The sequence below is a fragment of the Episyrphus balteatus genome, chromosome 2 (genome assembly GCF_945859705.1).
Source record: "Episyrphus balteatus chromosome 2, idEpiBalt1.1, whole genome shotgun sequence".
Classification (NCBI taxonomy): domain Eukaryota; kingdom Metazoa; phylum Arthropoda; class Insecta; order Diptera; family Syrphidae; genus Episyrphus; species Episyrphus balteatus.
Window position 1 is genome coordinate 98,378,890 of NC_079135.1, and position 17,102 is coordinate 98,395,991.

At 26.0% G+C, this 17,102-nt stretch overlaps 2 protein-coding genes across 12 annotated transcripts in view; one reads left to right on the plus strand and one right to left on the minus strand.

Annotated features, from left to right (window-relative positions):
* LOC129911833 (blood vessel epicardial substance) overlaps positions 1-17,102 on the plus strand; it is a 237,852-nt gene that overhangs the window by 127,646 nt on the left and 93,104 nt on the right. The window lies entirely within an intron of this gene.
* Positions 2,661-13,513, minus strand: LOC129911832 (uncharacterized). Its single transcript, XM_055989785.1, has 3 exons — positions 12,401-13,513; positions 4,307-4,512; positions 2,661-4,173 (listed from the first exon to the last, which is right to left on the minus strand). The coding sequence occupies exons 1-3, from the start codon at positions 13,102-13,104 to the stop codon at positions 3,725-3,727; spliced, it is 1,359 nt and encodes a 452-aa protein (XP_055845760.1). The 5' UTR covers positions 13,105-13,513; the 3' UTR covers positions 2,661-3,724.

The window sequence follows — 17,102 nt, forward strand, 5'->3', positions numbered from 1 at the left end:
AAAAGCTAGAAGCTTAGTCATATTTGTAAAATTAAAATTAAGTTAATTGAATTAAGGGCTTTTGAAAGAATGGTAACTCAACTCAGATTTTTGAAAAAAAAAATTATTGAAAAAATTTTAACATGTCGTTTTTAAAACTTTTTCGTAATATTAAATTCATTTTTTTTTTTCAATTTTTTTTGGCCACATTTATTATGATTTGAAATTATAAAAGGAAATGTCAATATGTATTACGGTTTATGAAAAAAATTAAAAAGTAATTCATTTTCGAAGAACTTTTTTGAATAGATGTTTTGGAAAAAAATTTAACTTATTTTTTTTTTTAAGTTCAACTTCTAAATATAAAATTATTTTTTATTAATTTAATAACCCTTACTGTTGAAAGCTAAATAGCAAAAATTTAAAGTTCTTATTTACCAAAGTCTTTGAGAAAATCAATTATTTTAATGCTAAAATTCAGTTTTTATCAAAAAAACCCATTGAAATTGAAGAATTTTTTTATTTTTTTTTTTAAACTGTAATATATGTTACCTTTTCCTCTTCAGAATTCAACTGATAATATTTATGGCCAAAAATTTTGTTTAAATAAATTCATATTTTATTACAAAAAGTTTGGAAAAAAGTCATTTAAATTTTTTTTTTTAAACATTTTTTTTTTTAATTCTGAGTTTGAGGACCATTTTTTCAAAAACTCTTTATTAAATTTAGTGGATTTAAATTTAAGAGATAAGAATGAGCTTCTGGCTTTTTAAAAATGTATTTTAAAATATTGTAGGTGTTGCCGTTGTTTTCAAAATATTTTTTTTGTGTTTGAAGTCAGATTGTGAGAAAATTGCATTTATCGCTTTAACGATGGAAGATTGTCCCTTACTCCTTTATACTTTTTTTCCTTAAATTACCTAGAGAATGTTTTGCTATCATTTGTTTTATGAAATTTAAGCAAAAAAAATGGTTTTGTTCAAAAAAAATTTAATTTTAATTTTAAAAAACAATACGGCAACATCGGCAATTTTTAATCTATAGACTTTAAAGTATTTTTAATTACCTACGTCTGAAAAAAAAAATCGTCAAAATCAGAGCTGTTCGGCTGGGTTCCCTAATAATTTGCTTTAGTTACTCTACTATTTGCTTACAAACAAATAAGAGCATTGAATTTTGAAAACTTAAATAGTACTTAATCACATAAAATTAAAAAAAAAAAAATAGTTCGCAAATTTAATAAAATTTTTTTCAAAATTTTGATTTTGAACATTTATTAATTTTTCAAAAACTGTTTTATAAAACAGCTTTATTTGAAAGCAAAATAAAAAAGAGATTTTGGGCTTAACAAAAAGGTATAACATGTTGTTGTAGGTATAACCGTTGATTTTTAATAATTTTTTTTTAGAAAATTGCCCCTCCTGACTAAACGGGGGCGAATATTAATCCCCTCCAATACGATTTTTTTCTTGTCCAGACCCAATCTACACGCTTAAGCTTTTTGGCACATGCTCTTGAATTAGATTTTATTATGAAATGAGATAATAATCAATTAAGCAAAGCATGTGTGGTTTTTAGGCAAAAATCAGCTTTTTCAAAAATTAACCCACAATCCGGAGGCACTTAAAGTTAAAATAATGAAATGAAATTTTACTTATAAGCTAACCGAACCATTTAGCACCTTTTAATCGCTGAGCCTTTTTGAAAATCCAAAAAATTGTATTTTGACCCACCCTAATATACATACTCCAGAAGTTAGTTAAAAATGCAATTGTTTATAACAAAATCAATTATTTATAAATAATTTGTTGTTTTTGTTGAAAAATTTTTTAGTAAATTGTTGTGTGTACAATTGGTAATAATGTGTACCAAATCTCATTAATTTCTATCTTTTCATTACTGAGATACAGTCATTTTAACAAAAAGACATATAAAATTTCATTGTTTATAACTTTTAACAAAATTTAAATTTTTCAAAAATACTTTGGAATATTATTTTTAACATATAAATCTTACAATATATGCAAAAAAAAAGTATCAAATTCAAGAAGTCGGTTTTAGGTGGCCCACTTGAGAAACATTGACTCTATACAATCAACTTTGCTTTACTGTACTTCGATTAACTGAAAAAATCGGTTAACTGAAACAAGAAATTTAATAAGGAGCTTTTTCCAATACTTTTCATGCAAACTACTTCAGATAATTGAACTTCGCTTATCAACCTTAAGATTTCAATAAATTATTTTTTTACAAAAATATTTCAAAAAATAAAAAAAATATTTTTTAACTCTTCAATATTATCCCATTTTTCTTCTTAAAAACTCATAGAAATGCTTTATTTTTAAGTACACAGCTAATATAAAAAATTTTGAACTAAAATTGAAATTGAGTAATTGTGAGATGTCTTAATTACGACGTTCTATACCTATATAAAATTTTAAAGTTTAAAATTAATCTAGGAATCATAAAAAGCATCGTTATATAAAATTGGGTATCCAAAACTTTTTTTCACAATATCCGATTTCCCTCAAGTAGGCAATTTACTTCGGTCTTATAACTTATCAAGTCATTATTCAAATAAGTTAAATCCTTTTAGTATAGTCTCTTAGTATACAAATAAAAACACATTAAAGATTTTATTTAATATCATATTTTATATTTTTGTTTTTAAATCTTTTCAATCATTTCATGATTCTTTCAATTTTGTTTGTCATTCTTTTTTTTCCTTAAATCTAAAATTTAAATAATTTTTTTTTACTGTTATAATCTAAAATTTAACTGTCTAAAAATCTTCTTTTTCCTTAAATCGAACACAATTATTTAATAATACTTCTTTTTTTTCATTCTTCGTGTCTTCTTTTCTCTTGCCAAAAAAACTAATTTAAATCATTTTCTCATTTATTATTATTTATTTAAATTAAATTAAAAAACATGCAAAAAATTTTTATAAAACCATACACAAAATTACATAATTTATTTTATTATATTTTCGAAACACAAAAGAATGAAATTTTGAATTTTTTTCAAATCAACATACTTCTAACAAACATACACATAATTAATAAAATTTTTTTCCTTGTTTTATAAATTCTAAAATAAATATTAAAATACAATAATTTCTTTAAAAATGATGTGATTATAATTTTTTTTTTTTTGTTTTTTTTTTTTTAATTTTTTTTATTATAATAAATTTTAATTTTTCGTAAAATTTTCGCTGGGATTTCTTTTTTTTTTTTTAATATAAATTAAGATGAGGGATGAGTTTTTTGTTTTTCTATTTTTTCTAAATTATAAAATTAAAATGAAATTTGTTTTCTGTTGGTTGCTTTTGGAGCTTAAAATTTTTCTTCTATTCCTAAACAACTTGGTTTTTTGGATTTTAAAATTCCTATTCGGCTTGTTATTTCTTCCTGTTTTTGCCGCTTTTTTTAACATTTTATATCACAGACATAATTCAAATATTTTCAATATTCTATTTATGCTTGAATGTAGCCCAAATGGCATAAGTCTAAGGATATCAAAATGGTGTATTTATATATTTTTTTAAAATTTGTTTAATATCTCGATCTCTCTTAAAAAAAAAGTCAGATAGAATCTGTTCTTCTTTTTCTTATAAATATTTTATCTATATTTTTTAACCTCACGTTGGGAGCCATTTTATATACTAAAACCCAATGATGATTATTTTAGTGTTGTCTCATCTCATGGATAGTTTTTTTTTGGATTTTTTTGTTTCTGCAACTTCTTATCCAACACTAATTTTTGAAGCCAAATAATGCAAATGCAAAAATGTACACACCAAAACTGTCATATTGCCCATAGCAACTGTCATATGAATGCGACGGAATGCCTTGTGAATTCCTTGATAATGGGGGCATTTGACCAAATCACCAGGTTCAAGTGTACCAATTTCTTGTCCACTACCAACAGTGACCTCGAACTTGTGTTTCTCTCGCATCAAACGAAGGAGTGGTGGAGCGAGATAAAGGCGGACAGTGACTTCGATGACAGCACAAGTTGAAAGGGCAATAACTTGTACGTACGATGAGAATTCCCAACGTCCAGCAATGACTTTGATAAACAGAATCAAGGTGAGGATACTGAGCATTGAGTTCATGGCAAAGTATTTTGGGAACAAAATCTGCTGACACAGGCCGAATGTATGCCGCGGCAGGGCAAAATATAATGCAAGACCTGAAATTATAAAAAAAAAATCATTCATTAGTTAAAAGGTTTTTTTTGCACATGTGACTGTGAATTATATGAAAGGGTGAAATAAATGCTTTGTGTGTGAAATTATATAAGTTTTTTTTATGTTGATGCTTACCTGAAACAAATGTCATCCATATTTGTGCACCAAAATGTGTTGCAAATGCTCCTAAATACGTGACCAATGCTAAACCACTACGTCTCTTATTTGCATTCAATGCAGCCTCCTCGTTTTCAAGTAGATTTGGCCATACGGCCAACAATACAAATGAAACAATGCTTACGGCTATGACATGGGCCGGCTGTGTTGTTTTACTTAAAATTCTAAAAAGAAATGAAAAAAAAAATCATGTATAAGTTTTTTTTTTGTTATAAAATATAATATATATATTTTTTTTTAAGTTTTAAAAATACTTTATGTGTGACCCTGTCATTTTGTGTAGTAAAATGAATCAATCGTTGCATAGCAACCGCATGCCAAATGTCTCTTTGTGCATTTTTTTTTTATTTTCATGTTGCACAAAGATCTCTGCGAAAAAATGGCCTACGTGCTAAAACGCACTCGCCACCAAAAACACGACGAGAAATCGGATTTAAAATAAAAATTGCAAGGGGCCAACAAATATGAAGAAAAAGACTACAAAACAGAGAGCTAAACAACAAAAAATTAAAAAAAAAAAAAAATAACTTATAAACAAAGAGACACACAGAGTGTGTGGATACACTGAAAAAAAATTTATTTAAACATTTTTAAAGTTTAAATAAAATTATTTTGAAATAAATTTTAGTTCAATAATTTATTTTAAAAAGTAAAATCAATTAACTTTACCAAAATTTCAATTTGAAAAAAATATTTATTTTTTTTTTAAATTTTAGCCTTTGAAGTTGTTTTCTATAATTTTATTAAATGATTTAAAATAATACTTTAATTTGAATGTTAAATAATTATTTATTTAATAAAAAATTAAATATTTTAAAATTATTTGTTAAAAATTTATTTAAATGAAAAAAAAAGAATTTTATTTTTCTCTCAGTGTAGTTGTAGCAAAGGCATCATGAATTAGTTCACGGAAATTATAATCAAATAACTCTCGATTAGACGACATCACGACTGTAAATTTATTGCCAACAATCTGTTGTATAGCCTGGTAGGTGGTTGATTTATGAGAAACTGCAACAGAAACCAAACAAATATTTGGGGCTTGAGAGGGAGGAGTTGGTGTTATCTCTGCCGATCGTGTTCGAAGAAATTTGACTTTTTTTGAATTCGATCTGTCATAAATTGTAAAATTTATATTTTATGGGTTTTTGAGAGTTGTTATAATTTTCGAAATTTATTAAATTTTGCGAAATTAAATTTTTTTTTAAATATAAATTTTTTACTTGAATATTGTTGGTATTTTTATCATTCGGTAAAAGTGTTGATTTTACTCTATTTCATCAAAATTTGTAAGAAAATCAATTCTATGTTTTCTATTTTTAGTTTTTTTTCATGAAGTTTTGAGTAACAATGTCAAAAAATTACTTAAAAGTACTTAAATAATTTATTAAGGGCATTCTATGTTTTTTCGATGTTTTTCTATTTTTCATTTTGAGTCAATTTAAAGCATTTGTTTTCTTCCCCGACTAAATGATTGTATTTTTTATCTTATTTTTTAATAATTCATGACTATTTTAGCTTTCTGTATAACGATTCCATGTTTTTCTATGTTTTTATATTTTTATGCCTCTACTAAAATATCTGTTTTTTTTCACAATAGTTGGTGCTTTGTAAATACATTAATATAAAAAAAATGGATAGAAATAATCAAACTTTGAACCAAATAAGCTCTAAAGACATTATTTTATCAGTTTTCATTCGGTTTAATTAAAATCTATACAAAATTATGTAAATTAAAACAAATATTAAATATTTAACTACAGAATGTAAATAATAAAAAAAAAACTGCAAAAACAAAAAATTATAATTGAAAATATCCATCAAACATGAAATAATTTAATATTCGTTTGTCTTGTGACATTTTTTTGTAATTAAATTCATTGTTTTCAAAGTATTTTTTTTATTCATTTTTAAAAGCTTTAATTTTATCAATTGTAAATGATATATCGGATTTTAAATATGAACTTGTTGGTTTCCTCTCTCATAAAAAAAAATAATAATACCTTTTTTTTAATGAGAACAATAAAAGAGTAAATACGATACAAGTTGTGCTTGTGTATTTCCTCTTCATTTAATTCTGTAAACAATTTGTAATTTATAATGCAAAAAAACACATGAATTGTGGACATGTCAAATAATTTAATCGAATTAAATTTACAAAACAATTTAATCATTTAGTTTGTTTTATTTTTTGTATGGAAATTATTATTATGATGTAGGAAGCGCCATACGCTTGCATCAGAAACTGACTCATAACTTAGGGACTCTACATTTGCTCCTATAATAAGCTTATATCCTTCTTAAAGAAGTATATTAGAAGTGCTTTTAATCTCTCAAATCCTTCTTTAAGTAATTCTGTGCTAAAAGTACAAGATTCTTCAATACAAAAATATATATTTTCACAATTCTATGTTTATTCTATGTTTTTTTCTTTTATTCCTTCCAAGAAAACAGGAAGACAAAATTGAATAAAAAAAATTCCTCCAACTTGTTGTATTGCATTCCTATCTAATCCTATAAATGCACTTAAAAGAATTTGCATACCAACATGTTTTCAATCACTTAAAGCATCCAATTCACGCAACCCAACGTGATGTATGCACTCACTCATCGTCGTCGAACAAGTAAGAAAATATGCCATAGATAGACACGTCGTGTCAGTTCTTTTTATCTGGTATTAGTCAAATAGTGAAATGCGTAACTTGTATAATCCTCTGATAAACATAGTAAATGGTACAAATCACATTGCACCTGTGTAATGTGTGCGTTTATAGTCATTAAACTTAGCACGATGAACAGGCAGAAATCACAGTCGCAAAAAAAAAATTTAAAAAAAAAATCCTCAAGATACCAAAGTGTGTGGAGGAAAATCCCACTTCATTATCGCACACAGCAAGTGCAAATAATAGTGTTCAATTCACAATTATTTGCAAAATATTCAGAGATATAACTGAATAAACATCGCACACAGCAAAAAACATCAAAAGATGTAATTATAGTCATTTAGTACGTACGTAGGTACTCTTTACTATAAAAAAAAAAAGAGAGATACAAAAAAACCTGAGGGCTATAATATCTGTTTTGCTTGTGTGTGTTTTTTTAGGGTATTAAGTGCTTATCGGGCATATTAAAGTGGAAAATTGTTTTTCATTTAATTTGCATCTTTTTTTTCGCTCTCTCTTGAATTTATCTCACATTAATATCCGTTATTAAATGAATATAAGTACTACGTTGATAAGGTAGGATGATGATGTTTGGGCTTATATTTTTTATGACAGTAAATTAGTAGCTTGGTGATATATATATTTTTTATTTTTTTCTTCATCATATTAGCTATATTTTTTTTTTTTATCTATCTTCAATAAATATACTTACTCTGGGGATGCTCATATAAGCAGATTATACTTATCAACCATGAGAGTGATAAATTTGTAAGAGTAGAAAAAAAAGTAATAAAAGAACAAAATCATTGAAGCATGTTCTATACATTTGAGTTTATTATTGTGAAGCAAAATAAATTTTTATGTAATACAATTCAGTGGATAAAGGAATACCTCCCATTTCTATAAGCTGAAAGTTTTCCACCTGATCAAAAATGCTTAAATTTAATGTTTTTTCTGATATGGAATGTTTCTTTCTTTCAGTGTTTAGCTTTTTTTGATGATTCTATGTTTTCTATGTTTTTCTATATGCATCTGATGACAATATGGATACATAATTTGTCATTTTCAGGCTAAAAATATGTTTTTAAACACGTTTCCAGCATTATGTGACAGTTCTATGTTTTCTATGTTTTTCGATGTTTTTCCTATTTTCATCTCATATTAATATGGATACATAATTTGTGATTTTTAGACTGAAAACTATCTTTTTCAACACGTTTCTACCTTAATTGACGATTCTATGTTTTTCGATGTTTTTTTTTTCAATTTTTTCTCATATCAATTTGATTAAAGGAGGACTAAAATGGGATGAAAGATTTCAACTGATATTCTTTTCTAATTGCGATATAGAGTTTTATCTACTCCAATAGAGTTGTCATTTTATTTCAAATTGACAGCTCCTGTCCTCTTTTCTTTTCCCAATTGAACTAAATAAAAAACAACATATCAATACAAAATCCCCATCTAAAATAAAGTATACTGGTTTAACTTGTCAAATTATTTGATTTATTAGTAACTTTGGTTGGGAAAAAATGTTGTCATTTTAGCAAATTACACTTCATTCATATGAAGTATCTTTTATGTCAAATATATTTTATCTATCTACCTGTCATTATATTAAAATGCGTGTTCCATATATACACACTAACTTTGTGTGACATTCCATTTGTGGAATGAATTAGTAGCAGAAATGCATTGCAAACATTTTTGTTAATTACCATATTGGAGAGGAAACATGATATACAAGAAGATTCTTTAGTTTCTATGTTTTTTTTTTTTTTTTTTGTTTCCAAAGAATGTTAGTGATACCTTATTAAAATGCACATTAAAAAAAAAAAAAAAAAAACAACACAAAGTTTAATATGTGTGTGTTATGTGTTTGCATTAAAAGAAGTAGTTTTTTTTTTACATACATATATACAAGTATGTCATCTTTTACCATTCAACAAACATGATTTTAAAATGCACTTCAATGAAATTGTATCTCTATCTCATTTTTTTCCATCCATCCTCTCTGTGTATCTTTTCTGTATAAAAAAATGTATCCTTGAGTTTGGTTCTCACTTGATTTTCACATTTTTTGTTTTTTGTTTTTTATGTAGAGTAAAAAAAAAGCTCAACAAACTATGATGACTGATGAATAATTTCACGTTTCAATGAAAATGTGTGTGCATTCATTAGTACGCACAGTCATGCAAAAGATTTCTCCATCTTGATGGAATTTTTTTTTTCAGTTTTGGTCTTCAAACAGATAGATATCTATGTTTTGGGGAAAAGTTATGTACTTTTCTTGAAGGAATTTGGGTAAACAAAAATATTTTTTGTCGAAATGAGTGAATTTTATACTTTAGACCAGTTTATACCAATCAAAAGAAATCTGTTTCTCCTGTTTTCATGATATTGATGGTTAAATAACTTAGTTAACATTAATTGTTGAATATTATTTCCTTGAAAAAATGATTATTTCCATTTAGACCAGTTTATACCAATCACCCTAAAAGCCGTATTTTCTATTTTTGGCGTTTTTAATGTTCATGTATCTTATATTGTCAGATAAATAAACAAAAATAATACAAAGGTTTATTCTCTTTATTCAGCTGATTGGTATAAACTGGTATAATTCATAGAATTTCACAAATTTCTTAAATTATTTCAAGTAATTTTTCTTCTATTTATTCAGATTAATTTTATCAATTTTGTAATTAATCGCTAATTATCTTTTTTGGACGTCATTTCTTGTACTATTATCTATGTGGATTTTCAAGAACGTGGAAAAAAAAGATTAAAAAATCACACAATTACAATTGATTATAATTTTGAGTACCAGTGTGCGCTTTTTTCTTTAAAATGGCTTCATTAAATGATAAAAAAAAACTACTAATGTCTCTTATCAGAAAGTATAATTAATTAATTAATTGATAGAAAAAAATTATCACTATAAGGCTACGCACACACCTTTTTTTTTATTAGAATTATAAAATCACAAAAAAAACTTGTTCTGATTTGTTTTATGACGTTTTTTTTTTTACTTTTCTGAAGACCTGGTAAACTTATCAACACAACCACCTGGTTTGGCTTTAAGATAACTAATTGATATTTTAATCTAAAAAGTCTTATCATTCTATATCTAATTGTATGAATAAATATACATACATAAAATGATCGTCTGGTTTATTGACCATATCACAAGGTTGTATTAGGTAGTACATTGTACTTTCCTATATAACAAGGGTGAACGTGAGGGTTGTCAAGTCGACTTGCAAAATAGGTAGTAGAAATATATTTATTTTTTTTTTTTTTGTGATAAAAATAAACAATGGTTTTATTCCATTCAGATCAATTAATAAAAATGACCAAATAATGGACTTTGACAAACAGCAACACAAAGGCAATTTAAATTAAATTCATGATTTGGGGGGTTAATCACAAATTTTAAGGGGATGAAATTGGCATGGTTTTAAATTTGAAAATGACTTTGAACTAGATAAGCAAATTTATTGAAAAGTGTATCCAAATAGCCTTGACATCTTTTCAGTCTGGTTTGATCATGTGCTAAATATTTTTTTTTTGCAATTTTTTTTTTTTTTTAGGCTTTTAATATCGTAAACAAGTGATTTTATAATCATGTCGTAGCAAATTCCCAGCAGGGGTCCATTGCATTAAAGAATAAATTTATGTAAAATATTATTCATTGGATAAACATTTTTTTTTCTGTACAACAAAATGGTTGATCAAATAAAAATCAAAGAAAATTCCACTCTTAAGTGGACATTTGCTAAAAATCCTTAAACAATCATGCAATTTTACGGATACTGTTCAAAGATGTCAAGCTAACATAATCAAAAAAATCATCTGTCAAAAATCAATTAAATATGATTGACGGCTTGCCAAATATAGCAAATCCCAAAAAACTGATTTTTTTCCAATTTTTTTTTTATTTATTTATTTTTTTTTTAAATATCGTGCCCAAAAAAAATCCAGAATTCGATTGAAAAAGACTTAACCTACATTAAAAACAAGGAAATTTGTAGCCTGTCATCGCCCGAAGAAAAAAACTTGAAAAAATCGCAAAAACGATAAAAATCGCCGACAAATTCTTAATGCCTGTTTCGATTTTTTTTTCTTGACATTCTTTTTTTTTTCCTTAAGCGTTCCCTTCCAATTATGGTAATGTTTCCTCATTTTTTTGTTTTGCTTTACAAGTTTTTTAAACAAGTCCCCTGACCTTTTCTTTGAAAAATGGAAATACCCTTTTCTCGTTAAAAAAAAAAAACAGCACGATCACTTTCGCATATTATACAACAATTTTTATTTTTAGCTCAAAAAGTTACTTGCCTTTTAATCTTTTTTTTTTCTTTCTTCCATCGACATTATTGAGTTTTTTTGTATCAAATGAATACCCTAAAGGTAAAGATTTATCAACCAAAATTGGACTTTCGACTTTGAAATGCAAAAAAAAAAGGTCATGAATTTGTGTGAGCTAAAAATACCTTTTTTCTTCCAGTTTTTTTTTTTTTTTTTTTTGTTTAAGTTTTTGAAGGCGGAAATTGTTGTGTGGAAAATTTATTGTAGCATAAAACTAATAAAAACAGATCGTTATGCGACATTTAAAAATTAAATAAAAAAATTTTAAAAAATCATGTGATTTTGTTAATCCTTCGAAAGATTTATGTCAAAAAACCAAACATTTTTTTATTTTTTTAAAAATTATTTATGAATTTCTAAACGATAAATAAATTACTTTATTTTTGGCAAACGTACTCGAATTTGAAAAAAAAAAAAAATATTTTCCTGCGTCACCAAAATTTTAGCAACAAATAAACAAAAATTTAATTTTAGAGCACGTTTTAGAATAATTGCTGATCTGGTTTTACAGATTATTGCATTATTAACATTTTAACAAAAAAAAAAAAGAGAATATAAAGAGATTGTTGTTCTTTTGGATACAAAAGACCGGAAAAATTTAGTTTTGTATTGTGTCTAGAATACAACTTTGAGGATAATGTCGTAAACATTTTTTCCCCTTTCTCTTTTGGTTGAGATTTTACTCCATCTCATAAGGCATCTGGTGTCTAGCTGGATGCTAGATCTGAAGTTCATTAACACAATATAGAGAAAGAGGCGTTTTTTTTTATTGCAATGATCGTCGGAAATTCACAAAATGACAGGGTTTTTATGTATTTTTATACTATTCGAAACAGAATAGGGGACAAGATTTTTTTCTTTTTTTAACAAATTTAATATTTATTAATTTCCCTTTTTTAATTATAAAAACTTTAATTAAACAATAAAAAAAATATATTTTTATTTTATTAAAATTAATAAAAAAAAATCATGTCCCTTATTTTTTTCGAAGAGGTTGCAAAAAAACATTTAATCATATTCTTACCTGTATGTTGAAGATTTTTGAACTTTTGTTGTAATTTGGTTAATTCTATATAAGATTTTCTTTGTCAGCTGTGTCGATATAGCTAAAAGATCATCTTTTAATGTTGTATCTGTTGGCATGCCGGATGCTTCAATAGCTGCCATTTTTGATGGTGAAGCGGATGTTGCTTGATGAGATTCTACTGATGTTGTTGATGTATTGAGGTTTTGTTTGTTTCTAGCTGCAAATATAGCTGCCATTGGACAGCCTGATACTGTTGGTCGACTTGATTTTCTACTGCTACTACGAAATCCAGTATCTGAATCAACTAATGATTCATCTGAATCTTCTTCAGATTCAGTTGGTGTTGAAGAATTTGACGATGATTTGATGCCATTCGATTTTAATGATGAACGAACTAATTTATTTAAAACCTCATCGTCGCTTAAAGATGATGTTGAATCTTCACTACAACTGCTATTGCCAACACTATTGTCAATAATATAACTACACACACATGGATTATTGTTAAAATCATTCAATGGATTTACACATCCACCACATCTTTGACAGTTTGTGCAATTATTTTTTTCAGCGGCAGCGGCTGCCGCAGCGGCACGCTTTTTAAGTGTTCTTGCCACCGATTTGCCAAATTTGCGGGGCATACCATTTTCAAGGAATATTTCGATTTGTGAATTCATATCGTTTTGTTGCTGTTGGCACATTTTGAATTAATTTATTATTAAATTTTTTTTTTTTTTTTTTTTTTAATTTATATGGAGCGACGATTTTTTAATTTTTGTTCAGTCACGCACAGTCGGCACATATACGATTTATTTTTCATACAAAAATGTCAAGACAAAAAATTTTTACTTTATATGACTTTTATTTCCAAAAAAAAATAAATTAATTATTTAGTTTAATTTTCACTTTCTCCAGTAAAAAAAAAATTGGGAATTTATTCCAAAAAATATTAAATTTTTAGTTTTCCAAAAAATAAGGGTTAACTTTAAGTTGGAGAAATTTTTTATTTAACAAAAAATTTTGACGATCGTTTTTAATGTGATACCGACGGATACGGATTGTAAACGTCGTGTCGTGTCGTCGTCGCGAAATGAACTTTTAGTTTGAATAATTTCATACAAAATGCGGAACTTTTATAGGATTTTATTTTTAAATTTTTTCTCTTTCTTTTTTATTTAATCAATTGAATGTTCTCTTTCATTTGTTCTCTTTTTTCAGCAGCAGTATTGTTCGATAAGCGCCACACTTATATATTTTTGTTCTCTTTATGGAGGTATAGCAAATGTGCAAAATTATTATATTTTTTTTTTTGTTTTCTTAGCATTTTGGTTATTTTTCATATGAATGTGTGTACTTTAACTACCTCATTGAAGGCGTCATTATTATCACCATCACCTATCACTCACTTAAGTTTTTTGTGTAAATATTTAAATTGACGTAAAAAGACTTGTGGTGAAAATATTATACCTACAGTATTTTTGTTTTTTGTGGGGTTAGGTATTTTTTACATTTAAAAAGAAAAGAAAAATAAAAACATTATTTGAGTTAAAATCTTACAAGGTGTTTTGGACTAGAGTTTCTTAGAACTTTATCAATTTATTGATGGGGCATAGGAGTGTATTCTGCTTTTGAGATTTAATTATATTTTTAAAACAGCACTTCCTTAAAAGAAACAACAAAATTGAAGCTTAAATACTGGAGTTACAAAAAAAAAATTTTTTTGCTGCTAACATTTTGGAAATAAAAACACCAGGTTCTACTTTATTCTAATTAAATAAGAATTCTAATGGAAGGATGGTTGATGTAAAAAAATTTAATAAAGCATTTTTATATCAAAGTTGAAACAGCTTTTAAAACTTAAAAAAAAAAAAAATAATTACCAAAATTTCAGCTTTAGTTGCAGTTTGTCACGGTTATTTTCATAAGTCTGATGGCCCCCATTGGCTTCCAATTTTCCGTTTTTTGTTAATTTTAATGTTTTCACCATTATTCCCAAACTGTGCTTATGTTTTATGTCCCTCTTTTAGGTGGAAGGAGCAATATCTAATTAAAATTATGAAATGAAAGTTTTTTAAGGTGATATTATTTAACTTTATTTTATTCGGAATATTTTTTTTACTGTAATAAAAATGTTACACATACGCCACAGTAACCATAATACAAAATTTAAGTTTCAAAAATTCATAACAAAATTTTATATTATAAAATAAATAGTAGATGAAATTTACCCTTATCTTTGCTGCAAATTGACTGTTTTGGTCAGGCGAATTCGTAAATGACATTACATTGCTTCCAAAAACGAGAGGGTATTATGAAAGTATAAGAAACAACATAAAATTAAAAAAAAATATTTTTGTTGTTTTGACGACATAATTCTAAAAATAAAATAAAACAAAAAATGTTTTTTTTAAGATTAAAATCATTTTTTTTTTTTCAATCCAAAATATTATATAAATTTTTTTTTGAAAACTTGGCAATGTAATATTTATAGAGTTAGTTGAAATCTGCCAAGTCGTTTGTGAAAAACTTGATATTTTTTTAAATAATTTTCGTAGTTGTTTTTTAATTAAAAATTAAAATTAAACCAAAGCCCAAAGTCGATGTCATTTTTTGTTTTCAAAATATTTGAAAATGTCACAACTTTTTATAATTTTAGCAATAATAAAAACTAATGATTGATATGTATATTTTCTTTAATTTATTAACGACTACGAAGTAAGAATTAAAACAACATTTTTCAGCTTAAGTGAACGAAAGTAAAATTCACTACTGAGTTGCACGAACTTGCTTCTAGATTTCAAGTTGCTAAAATTTGTGAGACTGAATATAAAAACAAAAAAAAAAAAAAAATTAAAAAAAAAATAAATTCGTTTTTCAAAGGAATGAAGCAACATCTGAAATAAATTGAGCTCCATTTTGAGATGCATTTTAAGAAAAAAAAATCTAAATCGTTAGAGACGTTTTAAAAAAACTAATATTTTATAAATAATTTTTTGGAAAAAATAAAACTTGTATGCCATTTTGTGGGAATCATTAATCAACATCTAAAACAAAAATTTCAAAAAAAAATCAATGTCGCTTTTTCAAAAATTTGATTTTTCAAAAAAAAAATTAATTTATTTTTTTTTTGATCAAAAAATAATTTGTTTTAATTTTTTTTATGCTTTTTAAAAAAATACAGAAGCTAGTAGCTTGGCAGAAAATCAAATTTGAAAAAAAAACTTTTCTGCTGCAGGTGACATTATTTTAAGAAAATTAATTTTTTATTTAAAGAAAATTTTTGAAGCAGTTTTTGAGAAAATTAAACTTTTCCAAAATCACTATATGAAAGGTGCCCTTATTTTTGGTCCAAAAAATTAATTCCAAAAACGTTTCTGGAGAGCCGCTTAAAAACGCCACATACACCAAGTTTTATGTTAATCAGTATATCCGTTTAGGATGGAGCTCCTTAAACAGACAGCCAGACGGACTTGCGGGACCCACTTTTTTGACATTCTTTATCAGCGCTATGTCGTATCTGATTATTATCTCAACTTCTTTTTTTTTTTGTACGAATACATTAGTTGCTATTGCCTTTACCTATATCGTAAGTAAAAAAACATAAGTATGCAATGCTTGGTGTACCTATACAAAAAAACAAAAAAAAACTAAGTTGGTCTTACAATTCCACCTTGAGGAACATCATTGGTAATTTTAAGGATTTTTCTTCTGAGTATTAATAAATAACCAAAATGAAAGTCTGCAAAGAAATACCTCCCACACAATGTATTTGGGTTTTAGCTCAAATAGCTCTGGTTCCTAGATTTGTTTTTCATATCAGTCAAACCTGGTTTAGATATTTTTTCTCATTATAAAATACATAAAACCGTTCGTAAAGTTTGATACCTTAAAGCTTACAACAAACAAATTAAAATTCTTTTTCAACACATTTTAAGTCTTTATACAATCTATGTGCTTGAAGCAAGCAAACAAATTATTTAACTGATATTAAAAAAAAACACCCTGTTTTGCTTTTCGTTCGATCAGTCTTTTTTACTGAGAATTAAGCCTATCTGTTCTTTCGCTATCAGCTTGATAGGGGTGTGTATGCCAATATAGCTACCTAAAAAAAAAAAACTTTATTTCATTTTGTATATAATATGTCTGGTTTATTGTTTATTTACTAAGGAGCCAACTAGTGGAGGACGTGCAATTTGTAAGGTTTCATTATTTTGAAAAATCTTCCCATCTAACTTTTTTGTGTGAAGTTCATTTTGTTTATAATTTTCTTGAATGAATTAAATTCTCTGAAAACTTTCTGAATTTTATTTTATTTCAAAATTTAATGTAACATCTGCAGATTTTGTATTGGTGTGTATTTGTTTCAAAGGTTAATCAACATTTTTATTGATCAAACTGTCAACACATGGCTTCTTATCTATAAATCCCATAAATTAATAGATTATTATTTTAATATGCGTAAAATTATTCCAAAGTGTAGGAATATTTTCAAGACGTAACCAACTTTAGTTTCATAGGTCAGTTCGAAGAGAACCGAATGCCATATAAAATATCAGGTGAGGTGGTGCTTAATACTTAATGACGTGGAAACTTGCCAAATTGTAAACATATTTTAGTCATAATGAAATATGCCTAATATAATTTCGTAGAAATAAATTTGAATGTATATTTCTTTTTTGGTTAAATTTTAGGGGATAGC

Bases quoted from the DNA above. Each gene is read 5' to 3' on its own strand.
- LOC129911832 (XM_055989785.1), bottom strand. From the start codon at position 13,104: ATGTGCCAACAGCAACAAAACGATATGAATTCACAAATCGAAATATTC. The intron at 4,513-12,400 runs GTAAGAATATGA...ATTTCTTTTTAG, and splicing joins CAAAAATCTTCAACATACAG to AATTTTAAGTAAAACAACAC. The intron at 4,174-4,306 runs GTAAGCATCAAC...TTATAATTTCAG, and splicing joins ATGGATGACATTTGTTTCAG to GTCTTGCATTATATTTTGCC.